This window comes from Perissodus microlepis, chromosome 2, assembly GCF_051167445.1.
Source record: "Perissodus microlepis isolate ML-2025 ecotype Zambia chromosome 2, ASM5116744v1, whole genome shotgun sequence".
Classification (NCBI taxonomy): Eukaryota; Metazoa; Chordata; class Actinopteri; order Cichliformes; family Cichlidae; genus Perissodus; species Perissodus microlepis.
This window is the reverse complement of record NC_140462.1, coordinates 28,404,526-28,431,672: the sequence shown is the minus strand read 5'-3', so window position 1 is coordinate 28,431,672 and position 27,147 is coordinate 28,404,526. Positions and strand designations below refer to the sequence as shown.

The 27,147-nt window shown below is 37.1% G+C and overlaps 3 protein-coding genes across 14 annotated transcripts in view; all 3 read left to right on the top strand.

The window, feature by feature from the left end:
- The window catches only part of prom1a (prominin 1a), an 84,000-nt gene extending 63,572 nt beyond the window's left edge, over positions 1–20,428 (top strand). For 3 of the 12 annotated variants that reach the window (XM_084954409.1, XM_084954450.1, XM_084954447.1), the window contains 20 exons: positions 10–73; positions 437–596; positions 1,015–1,167; positions 1,394–1,517; positions 2,609–2,712; positions 3,449–3,533; positions 5,255–5,401; positions 6,435–6,506; positions 7,084–7,176; positions 9,050–9,067; positions 9,594–9,647; positions 9,731–9,811; positions 9,895–9,963; positions 10,948–11,037; positions 11,445–11,560; positions 12,318–12,341; positions 12,773–12,841; positions 14,359–14,715; positions 15,837–15,869; positions 17,281–20,428. In XM_084954409.1, the coding sequence (XP_084810535.1) occupies positions 10–73; positions 437–596; positions 1,015–1,167; positions 1,394–1,517; positions 2,609–2,712; positions 3,449–3,533; positions 5,255–5,401; positions 6,435–6,506; positions 7,084–7,176; positions 9,050–9,067; positions 9,594–9,647; positions 9,731–9,811; positions 9,895–9,963; positions 10,948–11,037; positions 11,445–11,560; positions 12,318–12,341; positions 12,773–12,841; positions 14,359–14,428 (1,593 nt within the window). In that variant the 3' untranslated portion in view covers positions 14,429–14,715; positions 15,837–15,869; positions 17,281–20,428. Of the gene's footprint in view, positions 1–9; positions 74–436; positions 597–1,014; positions 1,168–1,393; positions 1,518–2,608; positions 2,713–3,448; positions 3,534–5,254; positions 5,402–6,434; positions 6,507–7,083; positions 7,177–9,049; positions 9,068–9,593; positions 9,648–9,730; positions 9,812–9,894; positions 9,964–10,947; positions 11,038–11,444; positions 11,565–11,958; positions 14,716–15,836; positions 15,870–17,280 lie in introns of those variants that run through there. The other 9 variants (XM_084954416.1, XM_084954433.1, XM_084954425.1 and 6 more) reach the window with 9 other exon arrangements.
- Positions 20,429–20,536: 108 nt separating this feature from the next.
- fgfbp2a (fibroblast growth factor binding protein 2a) lies at positions 20,537–24,528 on the top strand. The gene is made up of 2 exons (XM_084954458.1): positions 20,537–22,754; positions 22,950–24,528. Exon 1 carries the CDS (start codon positions 22,111–22,113, stop codon positions 22,744–22,746), a length of 636 nt encoding a protein of 211 aa, XP_084810584.1. The 5' UTR covers positions 20,537–22,110; the 3' UTR covers positions 22,747–22,754; positions 22,950–24,528.
- A 245-nt stretch (positions 24,529–24,773) lies between these two features.
- On the top strand, positions 24,774–26,630 carry fgfbp1a (fibroblast growth factor binding protein 1a). Its single transcript, XM_084939019.1, has one exon. It carries the CDS (start codon positions 24,961–24,963, stop codon positions 25,594–25,596), a length of 636 nt encoding a protein of 211 aa, XP_084795145.1. The 5' UTR covers positions 24,774–24,960; the 3' UTR covers positions 25,597–26,630.
- The last annotated feature ends 517 nt before the right edge of the window (positions 26,631–27,147 follow it).

Genomic DNA, 27,147 nt, shown 5'->3' with positions numbered 1-27,147 from the left:
CTTTCACAGGGCTTCTCCTCTGTGAATGACACGCCGCATATGGTGATTGAACAGACCAGAAGTGTTGTTGAGAGTAAGTGGTGAACCGATGTTTTTCTGAAATCAAATACAAAAGTTAATAACTCTTGATATATGTTATTACAATAAGTGCTTATATAAATGAATGGATTTTTGTGTTCTCCTTGCACTCTCTGCGTTTCTCTTTATGTTTCATTTGTTATGTACTGTAAGTTTGTTTCTTGTAGCAAGAATGGGGCCTTTTTGAATTGCACAGATTTCACTTTAAACATTTGTTGATATAGTAGTCTAATTCAATGTTAAATTTCAATCCGGGTTAATATTTTTCCCTAAAATGGTAAAACTGATGAATTTATTTATTTTTCAAGTATCTTTACACTCTTCATTTTTTCTTTTTTGAAAAAATGATTTCTCTCAGGTGTAACAAATTTGGTGGATAGCATTGGCAATAACATCAGCAGCTTTTCCAAGGCATTCCCAGTGCAGAGCTGCCTGTCCAACTTCACCATCTTCATTAACCATGTGCACGCCAAGATTGAAGACTACTACCCAGAAATTGACAAAATGGACTTCTACAGGTATTCTTCTTCACTTCACAAAGCATATCTGTGTGTTTATAAGTGCTTTGCATAAAAGGAAAACCTCTAAGGGTAAAAGTAAAAAAACATTTTTATTAAATAGAAACTATCATGTAAATGTGCTGAAACAAGGTAACTATATTAATGCAATATGCCTGATGTTTGACATTTATCTTGCTTTATGTTTTTTCTCTTTTCCTTTTTAGTAAGCTTTGTGTTGTATTTTCATTGTACCCATCCTAGTTTCTGTGCTTATGTGCTTTTTTGGCTGGATAAGCAAGTGGAGCAAAGCTCTCTTTCTCGAGGATGCTTTGACAGTTTGTTGATATAAACCACAGTGGGAACTGTGCTTATTTATATTTTGGTAAACCACCTTCTGTGAGATCTCTAATAGTTTGGCTTTGCCTGCTGCCTTCAGGTGGATTGGCTGCATTGCTCTTTGTTGCATGGTGGTCCTGGTCCTGGCCTTCAACTACCTGGGCCTGCTGTGCGGCACGCTGGGCTACGACAAACATGCCTCACCTACAACACGGGGCTGCATCTCCAATACAGGAGGAACGATGCTTATGGCGTAAGTCCAGTATGCAAAGTGTAAAAAGCTGCCACAGCTCAGGTTTATGTTGCTATTTTAACGCCTACAAGTACAACTGTAGTATAACTGTACATGTTCTAGTAGTTTTTACAGTTATTAAAACTGTACTATGACAGACAGCTTGTTTCACTATAAAGCTACAGTTCACTGTGTTAGAATTGTGCATATCAGCTGTACCACAGGGACTATTTGTTCTTCTCCACAGTGGAGTTGGATTTAGCTTCCTCTTCTCCTGGGTACTGATGGGAGTGGTGACCATCATCTTCCTGGCTGGAGGGAACATGGAGAAACTTGTGTGCGAACCATTCCACACCAAAGAGCTTTTCAAGGCAAGTCATGCAATGATAAGGGAGATAAAATGTAAACAGAGTGTTTTTTGATTGTGTAAAAGTGGATCCCACACATAAAGCATACAAAGGGCCCTGCTTTCAAAGATTAATATATATTATTAAATAAAAGTCCTACTTGAAGAGTAAAAGAAACATTCTATATATTTTTCTTTGAAAACTGACTGTAATTCATAGAAAAATCCAACGTGTGTATCTGTGTGTGATACAACTAAAAATGTAAATAGTGAACAAAGTGACAGTCTCACTTTAGCTTCATACAATCAGAAGTGAATATTTTCAGACACAGCACACTGTGATCTCTCTTCATTACCCACTGTGGTGAAGCTGAGGCCGGCATGTGCTTCGTCATAGTGTTTGGTTTTTGTTTTGGTGGTTGTGACATTTGGTGTAGATTAATCTGTTTTAGCTTTACTGGGCAGTCCTCTCAAAAACGTGTCCATGCATTGTTAGCAGTGCAGAACCAATGTGCCATTTTCATTCAGCTTCACTCCACCCCGAGTTATAATTCTGAGATCCCACAGTCTGGGAACCACTGGCACAGATAATTGTTAGTATAAGCACACTACATAAAACTTGGTGTCCCTTAGGTGGGCTCATTGGAATAGCATTTGCTGCCAGTTGTCAGGGGCAAGCTGTTATGTGCATTAAGTCTGAATGCATCTGCACTCAACCTATCCATAATTCAGAAGATCGAATTTTGCCTCAAGTTTAAAAAACAAATAAAGAAATGGGCAAAAAAAGGCTGAAATATTCTGCCATTTTTCTTAATTTATGGTGCATCGGCACTCATGAAAGAGAACGAAGTTTGTCAGATTTGGAGCGGGGTAATTTATAAGTAATTTATAGACGTTTCTGCAAATTAAATTCATTTTCAGCATTTTCTTCTGTGCCTCCATGATTGCTCTTCTCGACTTTCTTGCCGCCTCAGTGAGGACGAACTGCATCGTGGATGATGATGTGCATTTGTTTATAATTTGAATTTACATTAATGAATTTACTGATGAATTCATTTTGCTTCTCCATAGGAATTATTGATTATACATCCTGTTTCCTGCTCTCTAATTCACCAGGTTGTGGATACTCCATATATGATCAACCCAGAGTGGAAGAACTTCATCCCTGGCTACATGTACAACGACTCTGAGCTGAAGTTGACAACAGAGAGCTTATACAGGCAAAGAAAAGGATTTTTTGTGTATTTAGATGACACTGTCATGCCATTATTCTCACACCTTTCTCCACCTGTCTTCTCTATATTTCATGCATACACTAGTTTACAACAATATGAATGATTTTTTTTCAGCAAGACAACCCATTTATCTAAGTATAGTCTGCAAAATTAATCGATGATGCTGTTTTTCATTTGACTTAGGGTCAGACATCAAGCATGTGACTGAGTATCTTGTTTCCATTGATGGAGATGCAAATGAGAAAGAAGGAGAGGGTTACTATTAACCTGGCTTTGCTAATTAGGATAGTTTTTTTCTACGCTGTCTGCACTGCTTTTCTGCAGCCCCTTTCTTAGTGATTACATGAGCTTTCATCATCTTCCTGCAGTGTGAAGCTGCACATTCTCAGTATACTGGGATGGCAGATTCATCGTCACCATTTTCAAACAGAATGTGTTTTCAAGTTTTCACACTTTATAAAGCAAGTCTAAGATATGTGGCTACCTAAATGCTTTCAAGGCATTTTTAGCTTTAATATATTTGCAAACATTTTAAGCTTTTCGTGAATAATACACTGTCTCTCATAAATGGACATATTAGTCATGTACTTCCAGTCAGTTTCACTTGGTGGCAGCAAATATTTTTACTATGACAGAAAGTTACATATTGATATTTCTTTCTTTTTTTTCCCCTTTCTGATATTTCTGTGTGTATTTGTTTTCTTGTACTTGTCTTCATTAGTACTTGCAAAAAGAACCAAGGCATCTACTCTGCCATGCGTCTGGACAAAGTCTTCAATATTTCCTCTTACCTGAACACCACAGTGGTTAGTAACCTTTACGTACTCTGTTGTAGTTATTATTATGATAGGATGCTGTCTTATAATAGCTGAAAGCAACTAAAATAACTACTTTTTTCTCCTAAAGTGTTATACACTTTACATTACCAGTTCATATAAAGATACATGATATTAACCTTTAATAGGACAAATTTTAATCAGCTGAAAAAGAATAACTCTGATGTTGCTCACATATCAGGGTAAAGTCAGGGTAATCTTTGTCCACGTGTAACATTTTCTCTCTTCCCTCCCACTCGCAAAACATAATAAAACAGCTGGATTAAAAACGACTCTACAGGAAATAAGGTCCCAGACATCTGCAGTCAAGGCTGCAGTGCTTCATTTGCATTACCTTATAAGTTCTTAGGTCCCAAACTAAAAGGGATGCTGACAGCTGATAATTTCAGCATGCTTTAGCCCTTAAGTCAGTGTATGCCTGTGTGACATTATATTGATTTAAGCCAGCCACTTCTACTTTCAGCACTTTCCTGACACTTGGCACAATTGCCTTGACTCATTGTCGCCAACAGATGATATGTTCCATGCGGCTCCTGGATATTGTTAATTTTTCTTCATTAAAGCCTGAAAAATTTTCTAAAAGTCTGACACTTTTTATTCTGTTAATTTACCAATCATACAAGCTATAAGCAGCAAATCTAAAAAGTCCCCCCCCCCAATTGTGAATATACATCTATTCTAAGAAGAGCTTCCCTCTTTTAAGCTAACATGCTCGTTATCACCATAGTAACTCTAATTTATCTCACTGTATAAATGCACAGCAGTTTCTCACATGGCTCTAGGTTGTATGCAGCATGGGTGCCAACTTTAACACCAGATGGTGACATGAAATATTATTTTATTTATATAGTCTATTATATATACCTTTGAATTGATCATAAGTATTCACATTTCAAAATTCATTACAAAAAAAAGTTTAAAAAAAATTAAAAAACTATATTTTCAGGCAGTAAATGGGGGTGTCATTGGCGTATGTGGATTCAGTGTATGGAGTGTTGCGTAGCTCATCTCTTTGTAGAATTTTCTATATTAAATAAAAGTTGTGCAACCCATCACATGCAGGACATTTCTAGTGTTATTGGAAACACATAAACATACAACCATGTCATCTGAGAACAGCTTTTATTGTCAGTATTTTTGGTCTGGTTGTCTTTAAAGTGCCACAAAACAACAACTTCTTTTTTGGTTGTGAAATTACATATTTCTATTCACGACATCCTTCATGAAAATCACACTTGCCAAGATATGTCTCGGTACAGCTATGGCTTTGCTTTTTGGGACAACAGTCCTTAAAGCATACAGTCCAGTGCAAGCAAAAGTACTCTTACTATTTAATATTAAATGAAAGGATTATGTAGAGAAATGTATGACTGGGGACTGTAAAACAAAAAAATCAAGAGAAAGCATCACTGGAATATGTAGACTTCCATCCAAACCACATCTTTAAGATTTTGGGTCGCTCGTGTGCCAACATTTGTTTTGTGTTTTTGGAAGCCTTTCATTATTTTCATGTCTATACAGTCACAATACTGGAAATTTACTCAAAGTCCTAAGATTACCAGATTATCTTTTTTTCTGATGTTATGTCAAGAAAATTGGAGCATACACATAAAATATGCATGAATAACATTTAATGTATACATTCTAGAACAACTAAACAAAAAAAGTATTTTATATCTTTGTGTTAACAGTTCACAAAGGATGTGGTCAGTCAGCTGGACAGTCTTAAGATCGACTTGAGAGGCATAATCCTGTTGGAGGCAGAGGGAAGGCAGAACCTCCTGGATTTCTCTGAAGCAGGGCTGTCAGAGATCAACTACGCCGACTACCTGGAGGAGGTGACACATCAGCACAAGCATACTGGAATGAGCAAACACATCAGCGGGAAAGAAAAAAAATGTGCAACACAAATAAATCCCTTAAAATATGCATGAATGAAGGGGGAAGGGCATAATTGGATAATCAGGCACACAAAACCACGCAGGAAGTAGTGTGGTTTTGTGTGCCTGCAAGGGACAGGCCAGCATACACAACAAAGCCAAGAAGCAATGCACAGAAGGAGACACTCACAATATTTGTGTAAAACAGCTACACAACCAAGGTATTTCTTTGTGATTACTAGACTGAATTGTTCTGTAGATGCACCAGTTTATCTGAGAAAGCACAATCCAAATAGAAAGAGTGGGGAGTCAAATAATAATGAATTGTTATAAATTCTTACATAATTACACACAAACATATTTCAGCTGTGCTTTAATGGTATGCTACCAGAAATAGCTCACTTCTGTGGGCGCAGTCTAAGAGGCACCTCCACTGCTGTCAGTTAACATACAACAGGCAGCCATGCTTCGCCTGATAAGAGCTTCAGTGTGATACAGAACAGTGGGTTTCGTCGAGGACCACTGCAGCTCAATTATCCAAAGGTGATCCTGCCAAGGCAAAGAGGATGTAGGAACAGGCAGGGACTTGGCATTTCATGTCTTGTCTAACACAACCCGTCAGGTTCACTTAGAATTATTTCCCCAGAGTGACTGACAATAAAAAAAAAAAGCTTTTAAAGACTGACTGATACTCAATGCACACACCCTGCAAAAGTCAAGCTGACACATTTTTATGTGCAGCATGTCTCTCTGCTGTCTGTTGGAAATAATATAAGTGACAAAAAGTTATATTAAATAGCTTTCTAGCGGTCTAATTGACTGGAATCTGTGCAGTTGAAAAGCTGCTACAGAAGAAACTACAGGATGAAGGTGAAAATGTAGCTAAAAGAAAAGGAGTGGTCAAAAAAACATCTTTAATTTAACTTTGCTACTATAAAGGAAAACAACCTTACTTTTTATATTTTGTTCTCTTTTACTTTGATATCTTTAGGTGAATAAGGGGGTCACTGTAGTGGATCTACTCTCATTTGCCAGAGAACTGGAGGCCCAGACAGACCTGATGGTAAGAATCTGGCTTTTATACAAGCACCCAGTAGTGGTTGTATAAAGTGTTTTCTTTTGTGTGCGCACTGATTTAATTTGCTTATGTACTTACAATGCCACAGGAGCACTCGATGGCAAAAAATGAAAAGAAAATACGTGTGTTCTTGCTCTCTAAGCTCTCTCTCAACGGCTCTGCCTGAACAAATAAAAGCTCTCAATGATGTGTGACTGCCGTCCATTGCATTTAGGGCAGCACAACATGCTCATTCACTTTCAATTTCTAAGTCCATTAGGGTCCTGTAGAAAGATGGAGTTTGTAGTTAGTTGATTTTAGAGAAAGGGGCTTTTAAAGAGATTTTAATCTAAAGGTCCCATAAGTTTGTTGACCTGAAGTAAACCCAGCTGTTCTGTAAATTCAATAATTTGATTCCTCTCCTGGATGAAAGGGATAAAGAACTATATTCTAATGTACTGTTATATAAAAGGCAAGGAAAAAAAATTAAGAATGTATAATATATGTGCTTCAATTCCATCTAAGCCTTTGATATATTTATCTTAATATATTTCAAGATTGTGTGGTTGTTTGTGCGTTTCAGCCCAAAAGTAATCTGCAGTCTGCTCTGAAAGGCCACGTTAGCACTCTGCGGCAGATCCACAGGCAACAGATCGTCCCAATGGAGCAATCCATGGTAATGCCCTACTGTGTTTCTCTGTTTACTATTGAGATAGCTATTTCTGTTTTCTGCTTAGATTCATTTAGTTATTCTCTTTGAGGAAAGATTCGTCCTACATCATTTCAAAACTATGTGCCAGTGGTGGCTGATTTAATTTGCATTAATTTGGTGTATTCAGTTGTCATGGTTGTTTGTCTGCCCCTCCCTTCAGACAGGAATTGATATGACTTTCAGGTGAATTATAGAAGTGATAAAAGTATGTATTAGATGCATGTATTGGTGTGTGTTTATTTAAGTTAGTTTTAGTCGGTAAATATTACAAGCTAATCTTCATTTTAACTAAACACTGGCCAAACTTTAAAAAATGAAGAAAAATGAATTAATTAAGAGGATGGGGAAAGAAGCGGAATAAGATATAAGATATTTACTTGACAAAAAACAGGGTGTCATTATGGTGGCAGCATCCTATATATCCCATATATTGTTTACTATGTATATGTTGTATGATTGTAAACAAAAAATTCAGTTCTCTTAGGCTCTAAAGAATATTTAAAATCTTTCGGTCCACTGTCTTTACTTTTCCCACCTCAGTGGGTAGTTGATTTTAGGCTTTTTAAACCTGAGGCCCTACTTGCACAGGCCTATACTGTGTACTGGTTGGTAACTACTGGTCGGTAAGAAAAAATGTGCATTCCCCAGCAAGTTGGAGTTGGAGTTTGCTGGCAGTCGCTTGGTGAAATGGGTCACGTCATCATTTGCTTTCAAAGTATATGTCGTGCCTTTTGAAACATTTTGGTTTCGAAGATAGGCAGACAGTCTCCATTTCCAATTTGTGACACACTTTTTCAAGTGTCATTACCTTTTAGTGCTGCTTGTGTGATTGGGTGAATGCACCATGTTGTATAGAGCGCTTTGAGTACTCCAAGAGAGTAGAAAAGCGCTATATGGGAATCAGTCCATTTACAAGGAGGAGTTTGTTGCAGCACCCTTTTTACAACCTATTTCATACAGTAACCTCGAGGACCACTCAGTCAGACTGGGGATCGCCAACTGGTCTCTAGGCCTGTGTTACTGACGCCTAACATAACACTTTGCCTGGTGCCAAAATACAGAGACATAAGCAACCAGTGGCTAGTTGAGCTACATATTTTACTTGGGACTAGGGCACACTACTACAGCACACTTTAAATCAATCCTTTAATTTTTCTGAAAATCGACAGTGCCCCTTATAATCCCATGTGTCATATGTATGAATTCTGGTTGTGTTTACTGACCTCGAAACGATTTTATGTGGTACACGGCGCTTGAAAATCTGTCAAATGTTTTAGTATGTATGTTTTTTGGGGGTTTTTTTTGCACTAATAAAGTTGTGGAGTTGTAAAGTATTTTGTCTAGTGTCAATTATATCGTCAGTTATATCGTTATCGCAAATTTTCAAATGTATAGCGTGATAAATATTTTTGGTCATATCGCCCTGTTCTACTTGGGACCACAACAGAGCTAAAAGACATGAGCCCTGTAGATTTATTTTATTATAAATGACTATATCGATATGTGTTAGATGTCAGGATCCCAAACTCAAAGCTACCAAGTTGGAGTATTTTCTGTTAACATTTGCAAATATATATTACATAAACCTTGACAGAGATAAGACATTTATATGATTCATTTAATATAATTTAAATGGGGAATTCTGACCCTCAGGCATGTGTCATCTAAGACATCATGACTGTGAAAAACAAATTAAATATTCAGTTTTATGCCATTCTTCTGAATAACAGCAATTATTTACAGCTACAAGCAGTTCAGACGAGCAGTGATATTCTTCAACACAGATTTTTACAGCTGCTTTTTTTTATGTTGTTCTTTTTCCTCTTTCAACTTCAAGAAGTATGTTAGAGCAAGGGTAAGCAGAAATGCGTTCGTCTTGTGTAATAAGTGTCCCCATTCGTTATGTGGAACATTAACAAACACTGACATCATTTAGAGCAATTTTATTTATTTTTTAAAAAAGAGGTGGGAAAAGTCCAATTTTAGGCTGCATTGTGTGTTTTTATTAAATGTATATTATACTCATGTACTCTGGTGTTATACGTGAAGAGTTTTGTGCTAAAATGTCAGAAATATCCACTTAAAGAAAAGAAATGTTGTGTAGCAACCCTATCTACTTAGTCACTAGTGGAAGCAAAGGAAAGACCGGTTAGTTGTTGCATATGTTACAATTAATTTGCCTTTAAAGCTAACTGAATCATGTTTTTCTTTTCGTTGTGGATATTTAATTTTGGAACAGAACTCTTTAGCATGCAAAGATGTTATTCATCAAGTGTCGGTTGATTCTGGTTTCCATTTCTGTTTCACTGGCTTATTTTTTGAATGGATGTCATTAACCTCTGAACTTTGACCTTTATACCTAAAATTTTGTTGCTCTACAGAGTGCGCTGAACCAGAGTATGAGGTTCCTGGAAAGAACAGCCTCTGATCTTCCTGTAAGTAAAATAGTCCTCAAGTTTAAGTCAGAAATAATTTAATCATCATCATCTAAACGAAACCCGTTGTTTCTTCTCCGTAGAACAAAATCTTAGCTGTTCTTGACGCCATCAAAGCTGCGCAGTTCCTCATCTCGCAGAATGCTACGCATTTAATAAATCGGGTAACAGCTGAATTATTTTTCTTTGCTTTTATACTTGATTTGTATAAAATGCTGTACTTACATTGTGTCCTAATCTTCCTTAGGAGTCCAGAAAGTACACCACCACCATTATTGGCTACTTTCATCAATACATTGAATGGGTGAAAACATCTGTAAGTTTTGGTGTGCTAATTTGCTATTTTTTCTAAGAAGGGGAAACAAAATTACATTTTTGCAAAAAAGGTTGTTTGTTTGTTTGCTTTTTTTGTTTGTTTGTTTTTTAAGCAAATATCAACCTGTTACTGATCATTAACAACCTGCACCAAGATTTAGATAGCACTTCCACAAACGATGAAAACTTCAATCAGCAGATATGATATTTATCAAATTTATCATATCTGATATATGGTACACGGCTCATTCTTTGTCTGACTTCAGGAATGATGTAAAGCTCATATTAAATCTTTCTTTTCTCAGGCAGATTTAGATACTACGACACTGGAGAGCTGGACACACAAGACATTCTAGGTCTCAGGCTCTACAGTAGTCAGATCGCATTTAAATCTGCCTTTTACTTGAATCGTCTACATTGAGACTTTATATTGTCGACTCACATTGATTCTATTGGAATCACTTCAAGTCTTCCAATAAAATGTTTCAAACTACAAAGAATAAAATTCAGAAGGAATTACAAGAAATAATTCTCAGTAACACCATATTTCACTTGCTGGAATGTGAACATTCTGTCTCCCTGAATCATAATTTGTTAACACTTAAAGGTGTGGGTCTATTTCTCATAGTGTTAATTTAGCCTGAAGCGAATGTTGCATTGCAAAACTTTGCATGTTGCATAAAGGTTTTGGAGTGTATAAAGAAAAGTCAATTATAACAGTTACGACTTCTATAAATTTGAGGAATTTGCTCTGTGGCATGTTGGTTTCTGCTTTAGTTAACTAAAGGAATGAAAGTAAAAAAACCCAAGATGCTTGAATCATGAAGCTTTTCTGTTGATCTCAGAAGTCTCTTTTTGTTTGCCAAGAACACTGCAGGGTGAGGTTGTGCAATTGTTTACATCTCCAAGACAGACTTTAACGTTTAATTGTACAGTGTTACTGAATCTGTTGTGTGTTGACATTTCCTGTTTATATCCTCTGTAGCTGGCTATGGAAGTTGCACCATGCAAGCCCTTCAGCAACATGGTGGACACGGCAGAAATCATGGCTTGCAGTTTCGTGGTTGACTCTATGGTAACAATATTAGAAATACAGGAAGACAGACCCTGTTTAAACAGACTTGTAACAGATTATATTTGGGTTAAAAAACTCTATAACTGGGTAAAGAACCTTGATTCCCACTGTAAAAGTCACATCCAGTACTGTTTTGATGGAGTAAATGATGATAAAATATAAAATTCATGAGCATAGCAAAAGTGTGACAGTTTTAAATGGCTCTAACTGGAGCGACTACTGTCTATCTTAATCTATTATTCATTTGATTTATATAATGTCCTGAGGGAAGACATATTTTATATTACTTGCATAGCCTGAACTTTTGCATGAAATCTTTCCTCAGTAATAACAGAAGGCTAAAATAATTATGAATTTATATCCTGATAGGTTATCATTTCCACCCTAAGTACTTGCCTTTCCAACAGAACACTTTCTGGATGGGCCTGGGCTGCAGCACTCTCCTCCTGCTCCCGAGCATTATTCTAGCAGTAAAACTGGCCAAGTACTACCGCAGGATGGACACAGAGGATGTTTACGATGAGTGAGTATTTGTACATGCTCTTCTACTTTTTCCTTAAATGTATTTATAGTTTTCATATTAAATACCTAGTCAGTGTAAAGTTAAGTAACATCTACACTGCCCTGTGAATGTCCACATACTGTAAGACAGTTTATAATCTTTGTAGGAGATATGTCACATTCTGATAATGGTTGCAGGACATCCTTCTGTTATTTCTATTCTGTCTTTTCTATCTGCTTTGTGCATGTTGAGCTGCAAATCATATGAAGGAATCAAGTTTTTATTTTTTTATATAAATATTTTAGCTGAATTTTTGGGGTTTATTGCAGTCAAATGAACTTTGAATGGGTCTTGTTTGTCACGTTGGCTCTACAAGTTTACAGTTGATTTTCTTTTCCTCCCTTTTCTCCTCTCTGTAGTTCCTCTGTTTCTGGGACTTGGCATTTCACTTTGTGATAACCATTTCTACTATTTCCATTTCCCACATCCCTTATTTAAACTTTCATTTTTTCCCCATCACTCTCTATCAAGCACTTGGCACTTTAAAAAGAAGCATTGGCACATCTGTTTGTTTATTTTTCTTCTTTACACACATTTTTTTAACGTTCTTTGACTCTGCAGTCATACAGTAGTTTTTTCTATAACGTCTCGGATGATCAATGGCGTCCCTTACTTTGTAATCTGACTGATTACAAGAAACTATCTGGTGCATTTCCTTTACCAACTTAATGACGTTATGTTGCTGTTTTTTTTTCTTCTTTTGTGTGTATCTTTATAGCCCTGAGACAATTCCCATGAAAACGTAAGACATTTTATCCACCTCCCTCTCCTTTTCAACGTCTCTCACTCTGTGCTTTTCTCTGATTCTTGTACATAGAACTGTTTACTAAATTCTTGGTGCTGGTTTGCATTTCTAAGCTTGGAATTGCTCTTATGGGTGGATGGTGTGGCTTCTTGTCGTGTGCTACCTTTTGAAAAGTGCCCCTTACCTTTCATGAAGGGCTCTTGCAATCATTACCTTACAAGTCCACCTGTTTTTGTAAGTTATAGTGTAAATAACAACAACATGGTTTCTACTCCAAATATGTGTACTTCCTAACATCTTTGAAAAGTTTAGCTTCTCAAAAAAAAGAAAGCATTTGTATGCAAGCATTTCAGCATGGCGTATTACCTTACATTTTTCATCGCTCTTTTTTTTGTTTTGTTTTTGTTTTTACAATATTTTGTTTTCAGTATGGAAATTGGTAATAATGGTTATCATAGTGAGCGCTTACAAGGTATTCCTAATCCTATGATGACAAGGTAAACATTACATTAATCCTGTTAACTGCATGTGATGGTGGAGGTGGAAGCATGCCGGAGGAGCTTGGCCTGGCATAGTGCAAGACTGCAGGGGAGCTGATTCATTGCATGTACACGTGTAGACATATTGAATATCTGGAGGTCATAAAATTAAAATAATATGAAAGCTGAAAAGTAATGGCAGCAGAAAACGTGAAAACTTAAAAAGGCCAGCAGAGTATTATCAACAAATTGTGTGATGTATTGCAGTATCTAGATTCTGTAGGATTAGAGGAGAACAGGATGGTAACACCATGACTTCTGTGCAAGCACTGAGCAATGCAAGAGGTACTAGTGTAATTTAAAGGCTGGAAGTAAAGGAAAATGGATAGCCTGGCTTTGTGTAAGATGAAAAAAATCTAATTACCCAGACCTCTAATGCTCAACTATTATGCAAAACAACCAGTGTTGGAGGTGGAGGAGTATTCAAGTGCTTTACATAGTATTATTTATTAAGATACTAAAGTGTTGTGGTTGGTTGATGTAGTTTTTCTTCTTCCTCCACCTTTAATGTTTTTAGTTACATGTTTAATTAGGAACTGCTGCGATTGCTTTTCACTTTCTCATTTTGCCAGTTTTTTACTTTGTGTTTTTTGAGGAATATGTTACTAACTAGGCATGCTCTCTGTGCACACTGGGACGTTCTGGTGGAGTGAAGAATCTTCCTCTTTCCTCTCGTTTAGAGTCAGCCAAAGTCCGATGAATGTACACCTGATCATTATGTTCAGAGAGAGGCAAGCATGTCAAGCTTTTGTGTGATGCTGGAAATGCTCCTTTTATTTGTTTTCCCTTAAACTAACAAAACATCTAATTGCATGTTATGTATTTTTAAGTTGCATTTGGACGGGGATGAGTTTGGCCAACCAGCCAACCTTAACAGGAGCTATAGGCAGAGAGCAAAACAGCTAAATTACAGATGAGTCCAGTCTCAAGATGGTCTTTGCTTGTGCAGTTTTCCTCACTGTCCTACATTTCATATGAGATGCAGTTCATATTTCTTTTAAATACAAATATGAGATGGAATGAAACCTGCATTTTCCTTTATTTATCCAGTTAAAAGTCCAAGATCTAGCCAAAGCTCTCTAAAAAAATAAAGGGGCAGTAAGTATTCTACAACCTGATGACCTTTCTCTGCTGTTCGGAACAGTCCAGGAGATGGAAAGATTTTTGCATCAGTTTTTGGTAATCTGAAGATATTATCAATAACAATGGCAACAGCCTCGTGAAATACTACTATATTTCTCATTTGCAGTAATTGTACTTAATGCCTCTTTAATTGGCCGTCCAGTTTAACTGAGTCGATATCGATGCAGCTGTTTTGCTCTCTGCCTTGTGAGCCGCTCGTCTTTTCTCCTCTTCCATTTCAAATAAATGAAGAGGAGAAACCGGCGGCTTTACAAAACGATGATGGATTTGTTGAATTTTAGCTGTTAACGTTGTCTCCTTTTTGTGTATCTTGTGTGTTCTTGTGCTGGTAGCATCCCTACCTATGATACTATGAACAGGTTCCCGCGGGCCTCGGCTCCTCCGAGGCACATCGACTGGTGACAGAGCCGCCTCTTGTTCTGGCTCCTGAAAGGTACTGCAAAGCTAATGAATCAGACACCTGTTTCTCTAACATGATTTTAATTAATCCTCCTTCTTTCCAGTCTCACATCTTTCCTTCTCACAGCTGCCATCTTATCCTGACGTTCTGTCTGCAGTAACTGTGCCATCGTGCTCTCTCCTGTTTTTGGTCTTATGTTTTTGTATTTGTACCCTGACCTAATTCTCTTACTGTAACACCTCTTTACAGCTTGTTTTAGTGCATTTCTGCTCACTGAAGAACCATCATGGTGAGAATGACTAATTTTGGAATCATTAACGTCTTTATTCAGTGTGACTGCTTGCTTAGTCGGGGTGCTGTGTTTGTTCTCTGTCGCTTGTAAGTTCTGTTTTGTTTTTGACAAACGCTGCATTTATGCCTTTTTCAGAGAAAATGTTAAATGTGTCACAATTACAAGCCATGAAATACATTCAGTCACTTAGCTTTTAAGTTCCCGAAACTGAGACGCATGAATACAACAAAGCAGTGGTAACACCTGCACTTCTCTGATAAAAAGGTTGTGTTTTTAGTGGATATAATGTGCTTTTCTCCAAATATTTTATTCTCCTTGGGTTTCTTAATGGGACTTCTAAAATAATAGGAGTACTTTTAAATTCTGTGCATTCTACTATGCCATCAACACCTCACACTGCTGCAAGCTGCACTTTTTTACAGTGTTACGTCTAGACACTTTATAATGGCAGTGTTGTTTTTGTTGGACTGTATTGTACTGAATTGTTCCTAACTGAGTACTTGTGTCATGGAAAAGCAGAACAAGTATAGAGAAAAGCTGCAGTATCTGAAAACTAGCTGATGCAATTTTTAAAGTGATGTAAACTGGCTAACATCACCATAAGCTGCTGGTAATACTGTGGCAGTTAAAGTCCTCCATGTAATGAATTGCACAATTAATTGTTATTTTCTTAATTTATTAAGTTTTATTTTATTTCTGAGAAAAAAACTTATTTTCAACCCTTGCAGGCTTTCTTTATTTTGAAATAAATATTCCTATTTTTTTTTATATTATTCTCACAGTTGCAGAACTAAAAAGGACCTGCTTTTATTCTCATTTTAAATTTGGTACATGATCATGATATCTTTGAGTTGCAGTTCATTAAATATCAAATTTTCTCCAGAATCATTTTAAATTCAAAAACAGGGAAAATGCTTTAATCTCTGTGGAAAGCAGGTTTCATGCGAGTATTGTATCCACAAAAGGCTCGGTGTAGTCTTTAAAAATATTCTCTGGAGTATGACAGACTGAGCTCCATAAATCTCATTCAAGAAATGCAGTATGTTTTAAGTTATTTACTGAATTGTTTTAAAAAACTAAATCTTAATTCTCTTTTCTCTTAACATTTGTGTTCTCAGTGCCCTCGAAAACTGGAACTGAAATACGTCATAGTAAGTTTGCCTTTTTACTATTTTTACATTTTAAATTGAATCCACAGTGGCTTTATCAGCAGAATGAGTTTCGATTCCTGGATCAATAGTTGGTATTAAAGTAGTTCAGTACTGTTGCTGTTAAAGTGCCAATTTAACAAGCAGCTTACACTCTGCAAATCCAATTTTCCCCAAAGGAAGTGGGAAAGTTTGCAAAATGAGTAATTATAGTAACTTGACAGCTCATCACTATGAAGATAACAAAAATTATTTTGGGCCTGGGTAATTTTTAGATCTCATTTATTTATTTATTTTTTAAAATGTTGATTTGTGCTATGTGGTGCAATGAGTCTATGTAGCTTCTTTACACTTTAAAAAGAATTATCATTTTTAAAAGGACAGTGGTTGAGAAGTATGTGCACCAATCATCCATAAGATTTAAACCCCTTATCATCACAGTGGCATCTGTCAAAAGGTGGGATATAATAGGTATCAACTGAACTATTAGTACTTGAAGTTGATGTCTAGAAAGCAGCCAAAATGAGCTGGCAATGCAGTGGTAGCAGTCTGGTCAGATTGCACTACTACTGCTGGGATTGCAAATTGCTCTAAAGGAAACCCTGACAATGATGCTAAAGCTGCAGGTTGATAGCCACCCTGCTCATTAGGCTACATAAATGAGGATGGACGTTTAATGATAAAGACAAAGACACAATTTGCTGTTTCTGCAGAATTGTGTGAACAAAATCCAAATTGCATCAGATCTGTTTTTCTGTAAGGTAGCACTATGCTCAGCTCCAAATCTGGACAAATGCCAGTACTCACTACTACAGTACTCACAGTATTTTTAGAATTTGTTGTTAGGCAAGTTGCATTTGGCAGCTTATTTGACATTGTATTGATTAGTTTCTAGTCCACTCTGACCAAACGGTCAACCACTTGACCCTGACAGCTACAACTAATATCATCCTTGGAGTTCTGCCCAGATAATCCAAGATCTCACTCTCAAAGGAGTATTCTTATACCTGCCCTACCGTAAAAACCTCATAAATAAAAGAGGTTGTACTTTTATCTGAGTTGTTGTCCATCTGTGCAGAGGACAACTGAAGCTCTGTTAGAGTGATTTTTAGTCATCTACATGACGAGAGAACTGCTTGTTCTTCACACAGTTTGTGCATATATCTTATCCCTGCTTAAAGATTTAAAAATAGGCTTATACCTGTGATCTGATCTATGTCTGTATGTCTGAATACCTTTTGAAATACTTTCTTAAACGCATGTTTCAGTTCAGTAAAGTACATTACAGTAAAATGTGCAAAACGTGATTGTGTCTACATACTTTATGAACTAACTTTATCCAGCATCACATCCACCAAGTGTCTTTTTTGGGGTTGACTAACTAAAGCATGTTATTCTCTCATTTGTTTTTAAGCTTTTAATTTCCTAAATCCTTGGACCAGATGAGGCTCAGTGAAAGCTGGTTTCCTCACAACAAAAGAACAATTGGCCTGCAGGCGTTATCTTCAGCGATGAACCGAACCTTCTCGGCCTTCAGTACGGTTACAGCCTGCAGGATATCAAACTCTTCTCCCCTCAGCATCAATCTGAGCCAGGCTTGTTCTGCATTTTTTGTAAAGGACTGCTTTGTCTGCGTTTACATTTGTTCAGATATGAAACAAAGCAGAAAAATATTCAGTGACAGGACATGACATTAACTGTGATGCTTGTTCATTTTAATGTGCTTCTTTGTGCTTATGAAAACAAAAGCTGGAAGGTCAGACGAAGGTAACTGCAAGCAGAGGACTCTTTGTTTTTCCTTCTCCTGCTTCCTGCATTTAAAAAGAGATGTGACACTTTCAACTCAAACTGGTGGCAAACTAGTGTGTCATTACATCTGTGATGAATGCAAATTAACGATAACAGCCTGTTAAAAAGTGTTGAATAGTGCACATACTTTTTTTAAGTGCAGCATGTGTGAAGTGGTGGATCTGTGGTGTCTTCATGATTGAGAATTTGAGTAAAGTGGTAAAATAGAGGTTAGGGGGTATTCTACAAAAACATTAGTCTCTTTAAAATGTTTACAATATCACAGGAACGTTTATCTTTGCTGGTTTGATGCGCATTACAAAAGACTGGTTGCCTTTGTATGGAGTTTGAGAGCTGCTACTTTTTAAAAGAGGAAATCTGCCAACAGCTAATCTTACACTGCTGAAAATCAACAATCTGGGAGTTATTTGTGCAGTAAAGATCCAAACTGTACTCTTTTTCCTAGAATCCCTATCTTCCCGTACCCTGTGTCATCCACATCTACAGGTGGCAATTCCCTACATTTTTCCAGAATGCCTTTTAAACAAGTCATTTGTATCCAGTGGGGATGTAAAATTACTTTATTTCAAAAAGATGAAATGAAATGTAACAAACTGATTCTGTAATGCTTTCTACTGTGACGATGATGTCCGCACTATGTTTTGCTCATGCATTATCTTCCCAGGGTGTCAAACACCGCCATTCTGTCTGTGGCTGCTGGCCTCTTTGATCCGTGCGAGGTGTTCTGTGGTGTTAATATGGAGACGCACTGACTGTAATATTTGATACTGAGAGACCAGGATATTAATCTTTATTATGTGGGAGGCAAGGTGGTGATGATGTAAATTACAGGTTTTTCAGTGTTTGTGTTTCATGTCCATTATGTTGTCATTTTACGTTCACCTTCACTGGGTGCTTGGTCGGGTTTAGGCACGAGAACTAGCTGGTTGTTTTTAGGAAAAGATGGCCGTTTTGATTAAAATATTCCCCTTAACAACGCTGCAACTTGAAAAAAATGATATTAATTGGACTCTTGTAATTAAGAGTCCATATAGCAACACTCATCTCACTATTAGCCGGTGCGTCTCGGTACTAACGTCCTACATTCAAAATGTGCATCTCAGACAAAATAACTGTATTTGATGCCCTGGGAATAAGAATGCTCCAATTCAAATTCTGAATATGTTTTAAACTATTAGATTCCAATTTTTAATCTTTTAGGTTTTAAATGCTTCCTGATGGGTCAATGAAACCTCATAGATTAGGTAAGCTGGTTTTTTAATGGTACAATGGGGCAGAAATGTTGGGGCTAACCCCCCACCTCCTCGGCCCTTGTTTTGATAATCATTTCTGGATATCTCAGGTATACAAGAACCTTGAGGAAGTCTCACCCCCAAATAGCATGTTACTGATGTTGACAGACCTTCAACACCATAAAACAAAATCACACCAGTTTTTTTCCAACAGTGTAAGCTTTTTTTAGGTGGATTTTCCCTTTAAATCATAGACTAAATTCAAAACACAAACAGACAAATGTCTGGCTTTTAGGTTCCCTGTGTGGCAGATTAAATCCTTTGTCACATGGGACCAAGTTTTGTTGAGTTCACTAACATAATATTTTTATTATGATTTGTTTTTTCGTAGTGGTGATACTTTTACAGTGGAGAATAATTCTCAAGCCAAATCTTTTCTTTCTTTTTTTTAAAAAACTGTAGTTCTCAGGTCTTTAGGGGTCTATCAACTATGTGCTTATTTTGTTCCTCTGCTTTGTATAAACCCACAGTAGCTATGGATACATTTAAAGCTATGAAAAAAGTGAATGTATTCAAGAGCTATTTTCTTTTTATTTCACATTGCTTGATATGGAAGTTGAGAAATATGCTGAAATCTATGTGTAACGCAATGGGCAAACACATCCAGTTGTCCCACTCTCTTTGCCCTTGTTTACAGGTTAGATTTGCAGCGGCTGTTAGCAGAGTAATGATGGCGAAAAGAAATTAGACAATCCATGATTGGGAATAGTGAGTGCTGTCAATCAAGAGTAGAAAAATAAGCATGCTTCATGTTTTGCACAGCATGGTGTTGATGCACACTGTCAAAAAAATGTCCATCTTAACACTGAAACATATATTTCTGTTAACATAGCACAGTTGTTCTTTAAAGTACCACACAATCACTAATTTAGGGGAAAATAAAAGTTATTATGATAAGTATATTTGTCTCTAACATTGGCATCAATGAATTAGCATCAGAAATATGACTATTTATCTTATTTCAATATTTTAATTTCCAAAGCTCTGTTATTGTAAACCAGGGCTAAGTGACGATGAGAAAAGAAATACTCTGTATAGATAAACCTAAATTATGATGTAGTAAAAGAACATATTTGCATTGTAAGAAACCCCGAGCATCAAGATGAAGTTTCTGAATTATATTGAACTTTAAACACAGACTGGCTTCTATTGAGTCACTGATGTTCTTTTTATTTTGAGACACATTTCTTGTTAAAATGGACATTTTTGAAGTATCCGTGTGCTCACAGGACTATCATTGGGTTTCTGTGAAAGTTTGGATGTGAGAGAAAAATGTTTGAATTTACTAAGTGCTTACACTAGATATCCTGTATGCTAACCCTGGATGGATCAGATACAGCGGTAACTGGTTTGAACTGTGATGCTCCAAAGTTGGGCACTGATGGAGCCACTGAAGAGTAGGTTTATATGATGTGATGGAAAGAAAGTGTATAAATTGTGAATAAAGTTTTAAAATCCAAAGTTTGCTTTTCAGTGACATTTTTCTTTAATGAGCCATACAGTTTGGATTAACTTGTTTTAAATGGGCAAATGTAGTTCACAACAATTTCATTTTTTTTCTTTATTTGGTTTTCTAACAAACAAGACAAAAAAACTTAAAAAGGAAAACAGTTTAACGCAAGAGTGCACATTCTTATGTGGTGCTGCCACTGTTATGTTACTGGTCAGCTATTTCTATAAGAGGTTATCATCTTCCATAAGCATTTGTTTGTTCCTCTGGTTGGAGGTTTTCTGAGACATTAAATAGTTCAGTATATGAATAACCACCGCCACTACAACCGCATAGCAGCCCTACTTCTAAAAAGGCTTGTGTAGAGAGAGATGAGCACAAAACTACATAAAAACAGAAGCAGCGGTTCAGAGAAACCCTCTTCAGTGTGTTTACATCAGATCAAACGCTGTGCCGGGGAGAGTACTTCACATATAGTTTTAAAATATACACAGCGCAACTATAAAGAACACAATGGAAAATTTTTCAGGAAACACAAAAGGCATTTTTTCATTGTTTTTCAGCACCACTGACGAGTATCGCTCTGCCACATGCAATTTGCAGGTGTTACTCCATTTCCTAAATAAATAGATTTTATTTATTTGGTTATGTTGTATTTTGCACATTCAATGAAAAATTAATGATGTTTCCTTTTTCCTTATAGTGTAGTGAGCTCACCTGGCCACCATACTTTTGCCTTTACAGGACAAAATTGAGCTCTGATATCACTGTCATTATGCACAGTGGGCAGCCCACATATTATGATTTTCAAGTGTGGGAATGAACATGCTGATATTTCAGGGAAATGGAAACATTCACAGGGAAGGGTAGTGAATATTTTAAGAAGAACCTCTGCTAATATTGTGTTTGGCGCCAACTGGCACTATAGCTGAAGAGTTTCAACTCGTGCATCTAGAAACTGAGACAAATTACTGATGGAAAATTCAAAACTGAATATAATTTTTAGCTATTCTAAAATTGTGGTCTAAATGCAGATCAATGATATATTGCTTCTTAGTCTCAAAACACTAAAACCCTGGAAGTTATACTGCCTGTATAGATTCTTTGAGTACCATGTCTCGTTCTTCTATCACTGACAGCACTCTCAATGCAGATACAGATGGACCCAGAAAATAAAGCCTCTTAAAGACACTCATAATACACTTTATGACCAATGTTTGAGTGGCTTCTCACACTTCTCTTTATACTTTAGATCTTTTAGGAAAATAATAGGTTGCACTACATCGTTAAGAGCTATTACTGTTTTCTACAGTAAGCAAGACATTTTAAGCCTGCATTCTGCAATGAACTTTTATTAACAAGTGAAACTAAGATGTTTTTCCATGAGGTAAATTTAACATGACTGAGAAGTGTTTACATGCATGAGAGGATGTACTTTTCTTTTTTTTTTTTTTAACAGAACACCTACATGTGTCAGCATCGTTTTGCACGTAGCGCTTTCCTTTTTCTGGCAGCTGTAACTGGTAAGGCCACTCTCCTCCTCCCATGGAGCTGGCCTCTTTTAGTCTACTGGGTTATTTTCTTTTTTTCTTTTTTCTTTTTTTGGAACCTGAATTCCTTCTTTGCTTGGCCAATAAAAAGCAGGAGGGACGCTCATTTCCAGTAGTTTCACATTTAGCACCCATTGGAAACTATGTGGGCCCAGACCGCTGCTCTGCTGCTCGCCTGCTGCCTCTGGCCAGCTGAGGCTCAGACTGAAAGGGGTCAAAGCATTTGGGATCCACCTATCAAATTCAGCACCAAGGCTAAAGACTCATGCACCATGATTGTCACCGGTCAAGGGGAATTCACGAGGCTGAGACTGTCATGCCAGAGGAACAAGCGCTCTTACTGGTGTGACTACATAGGCAAGCCTCACACCTGCACCCCTTACAACAAAAATCCTCGACACTATTTCGTGCAGATGATGTGGAACCTGAGAAAGCTGGACAATGCCTGCCAAGCACCAAGACAGATTAAACCTCACATGTGCAGGAAGGCAACTGATGACTCTCAGATGGTCTTCTCATCATCTTCATTCTCCCAGTCACGAGCAGAGGCTTCTTCTAGGAAAGTAGCAAGACCTCAACGTCGGCCTACACCAACAAGACAAGCTGACACAAAATCCATTCAAGAGCCACAAAAGGAAAAGACCACTCAGGAAACTAGTACTCAACCACCACCAACAACACCTGCTGTTGAGAGCAACGCTAAAAGAATGGCTCGGCAGAATTGCTGGAGGTCGCTGCAGGGCATCTGCTCGTTCTTCATTGGTTTGTTTCGTAATTAACCAGAAAGGTGAGCAGCAGTACTGGGCCTGTTTGTTAACATGCAACACTTTTTTAAAATATTCATTTATAACTAATCTAGAATGAGGCTATTTAATTAAGTTAGATTCCAGCATTTTTTTTTATTTATTTATTTTGCTGCTCTTAATTATATTGCCTATGCACCTAGTTTCCACCTTGCACACCTTATGTGTTATATTCACAGCTTTTAACCGCTAATGAAGATAACTTGACGTCTGGCTCAAGCAGCCCTTGGAGGAAAATTCCAAACGAGGAGTTTGTTAGCCTGTTGTAGAACTGCAACACCCTCTTCAGGGCAAGCTGTGCTATTACAGTGACTTTCAAGTACTTCTCTCACTCAAACCAACAATTATTAGCCTCTATTAAGAGCCAAGCTGGAAGAACTTAAAGGTCTCACTTGACTATGTAATGACAAATGTTTTGCATGAACAGCCTGTACTGAATGATACTGCTTTAACATATAATGTATGTTTATTATGTTTATTACTTGTATATTATCTGTTTGCATCACTCAATATTACCTTCAGAATTGTTGGGGGATTGGTTTATTTTGCTCTGGTTTTCCATGCTGGTGTATTTGTCCCAAAATATGTATAAATGTGAAAATGTTTTATTAAATAACCATTTTCAATCTCTATGTGCTGATTAATGTCATTTCATTAACATTCCTGATTAAAAATATTAGATAATAAAACTGCAAGCAGCAGTATTTGGGAAAATGAGTTGTCTAGGGTGTTGTATGTCTTATGGCAGTGTGCAGTTTAATATTTTTAAGCCATATGACTCGTCTACTGTACCGTATGTGACCATTAGGTGTTGGGTGCTTTGAGACTAAGTTCAATCAATCAGCAGTTTTATCCAGCAGAAACATCTGGCTCCTTTCAAGATATTCAAAGCCATTTCATCTCTGGCACGGTGCACTTTAAGACTCAAAGACTCAAAGTTATTTGCATTTGTTTAAAATATGAACTTAGATAATTCTAAAGCAGGTGGAACTTGAAGCAGAAAATCTGGAACAACAGATAACTTTTAGTTTTGGGAGCTTAACATAAGCCTTGCAAGTGCTCATGATTATTCAGGTCCATAGATGCTGCAAACAAGTTTAACACTTGTATCATTTGTGGGTTGATGAAGTTTTGGTTCTAAATTGACAGTGTTTATAAAAAGTTTTTATTATGTATTAGGGTAATTTCATTTTCTATCAGCCATGTAATTTTAAATGTCTTTTTCCCCCCACACAGTTTAGTTTGATGACACAGGTACCAGGTTCAAAGTATCCCTAATCTATTCGAGACCTCAATAAACTTTATAAGCTCTTCAGTCATGCTGTGTGTGTGTGAGGGTGTGTGACTGAGCGTGTGAGTGCAAGTGTATATATTTGAAGGGGAGGGGTGATTATGTGGCAGCATATTGCAATCTGCAAGTAAGGGCAACACTCTCATGTGTGAGGACTGCAAACCGAAGTTTCTCTAAAAACTTCAGGTAAGGAAAAGCACCACAATTTAAGCTGCACCCTAATCTGGCAATAATATTTGGGGTGTGCTACTTACATCAGCCTAGTATATATTTAATGTGCTCACAGTTCGGTTTTTGTAAAATGCATTCTGTGAAATCCTTGTTGCCAGGTTCAATATTTATAAAATTTATAAAATAAACACATTGTCTTTATCTCTATTTCCAATATTTACTAGTCTGTATTTTGTTTATAACTGTTGTAGTTATACTGTAGGCGATATAGTTGCATAACTGCATAATCAAGGGATAATTGCACCATCACAATTGTAATATGATGCATTTACATTTTTATTTTTTAATCAGTATTTAAATCTGTGCTTCTTTTTAACAGTTTTTAAACCTCTTCCTTTCTTAAAGTCAAATTAAAAGGTGCATGTGCTCCATGCTTTTTCAAAATTCCGTTTATGGAATAATTTTTAGATTGCATCTTTGCATTGTTCTTTTTTTCTTCTTCAAAATACCTCTTTGACTTGAAATTGTCTTGAATGTGCTGTACAAAAAATACTTAATGCTGTTTTGTGCAGCAACCAAAACTATTCCCACAACATTCAGTTTCCATTTGAAATGTTGGTTTAACGGGGGATTAAGACATGTCTTTCTCCAAAGGGAAATTAAAGCGTTTTAAGGTCAAATATCTAAATCGGATTTAATCCTTTGGCAGGTTGTGTTCTACTGATTTCATGGCTCTCCTCACAAACGTCACCATCCTCCTGGTCTTGGCTTGTATTTCCCATCAGGTGATGTTGGGTAGCTGCCAGAAGAGCGGTGGACGGAGGGGACGAGGCATGGACAAAGGACAGCACAAGAATAGGTCGGGAGCAAAAGTGGGCCGCCAAACAAAGCCCGTCTCTGCACAGCTCATGAGAGGCAAAGTGGTCACCAAAGACAAGTTCGAATGTGCTTGGGTTGCAACAGGTGAAGATATCGTCATTCTCAGCATCACGTGCAAGAAGGAGGACAGGAGCTTCAGCTGCGAGTATATTGCCAGACCTACTGCTTGTCCTGAGTATGCCTCAAATGTTAAACTTTACTGGAAGCAGATCGGCAGGGAGCTGAAGAAGCTAAACAGTCTCTGCCAGGACAGCAGTGCTTTTGTCAGGGCAGGTATGTGCAGAAGAGCTGCCAGAGAGGCTCATTTCAGACTGAATGTAACACAGAGGGTGAAGACTTCTCCACTGTATACCCCAACTTCTCCAGTCAAAGCTGTAAAATCCTGTCAAGCTGATAACAGGAAGAGAGCAGAGGAGTTCTGCAACAACTCCTGGTCAAGTGTTTGCACATTTCTATTTACTATGGTGCGGGATTATGATTGCTGATACAGAAAAACTGGAATTAGTTCAGCTTTTCTGCAGTCACATACAGTAAATACTTGTCCCATAGATTCTTCATATAGATGCTTGCTGCTCAACAAAAACATACTCAATGAACAGTTTTTGATCTATCGCTTTTGGAGAAATTTGTGTAAGCGTTCAAGCCTATTGAGACAGATATAATATGTAGAATATTAGTTTCTCGATTTTCATTTCTTTTCCTGTAACTTGTAATTTCACTTGGTTTTTTTTTTTCTATTATAGCCATATTGAAATTACCTCTCCTTCTCAATATAAAATGCCTACTTAAATAAAAAGAAAAAATACTCCTTAAAATAATGTCAAACCCATTTTCTGTCTCTCCCAAATGTGCATAGTCTTGCCTGAAGGCTTTTCATGGGAGGTTAAATGTTTGGGAATGTCTGGTATTGACATAGCAATTTAAGCCAGGGGGAGTGTGATTTCTAGAAACCTCAGCCTGCATACCTCGGCAACGAGAGGCCTGTGAAGCCACAGTCACTGTGTGAAGCCATAAAAACCTCATATGTTCATCTTGCATAATCAAGGGATACCAGTATCTAAATGGACAAAATAAAACAGAAATAATATTTTGCAGGTTAAACCGAAGACTTTAGCATTATTTTTGGCACTTATGATCAGTAGAAGTTCTCATACTTATTCATCATTTCTGTGATAACATTAGCTTGAATTAGCTTGAATTAAGTTTGCATACCACACTTGTACATACTGTAAAATTCTTACTATTTTCTTTGGAAAAGCTGTACTGGAATATGAGTTAATATTTCTAATATTACTGTATCAATGAGCTGTATAAACTAACTAATGAAGTACATTCCTGGGTAATTTGATTTCCTTTTTTTACTGTCAAGATTTACTTGATAATGGAGAGGTTACCAGTTAAAGTAATTTAAATAAAAACTTGCAGAACAATTAAAGTTGTACTACAAGGAAACTGTAGTAGATGGCGCCTATCCCAGCTGCCAGAGGGTGAGAGACAGGGTACACCCTGGACAGGTCGTCAGTCTGAATTAAACCAACTTGATTTTATTATATTTTTATATATCACCTAAAACTGTTTCACACTGGAAGATAAAACCTCTGCTATATTAGAGAAAATACAGATGGCCTGATAGTTCTGTGTGAGAAAGCACTTGGTGACACTGTGAAGTGGTAATGAACCTCCAGCAGGACCAAGCTCAGGGACAGGGAGCCATCTGCTACACTTGGTTGGGAGGTGATGTCAAAGAGAAGAAAAAAAAGTAGTACTGACAATCCATGAACAACAAACTAGGAGAAAGTAAATAAAACTTAATGGGAATAGTCCTGTAAAGATACACACTGGCTGTTTATGTTCTAGTAATCCCAGATAAATCCATTCCCAAAAGTTCCATTGTTAATATTCTCCAATCATACACAGTTCTGTGAAAGCCAGAAAGAACATTCTTCAGCCAGAGCTGGAAGACATGTTGTCATTTTAGAAAGTGGAATGACTCTGCTTTTTGTGATCACTTAGTCTTCATCTCCTGCTGAAACGTA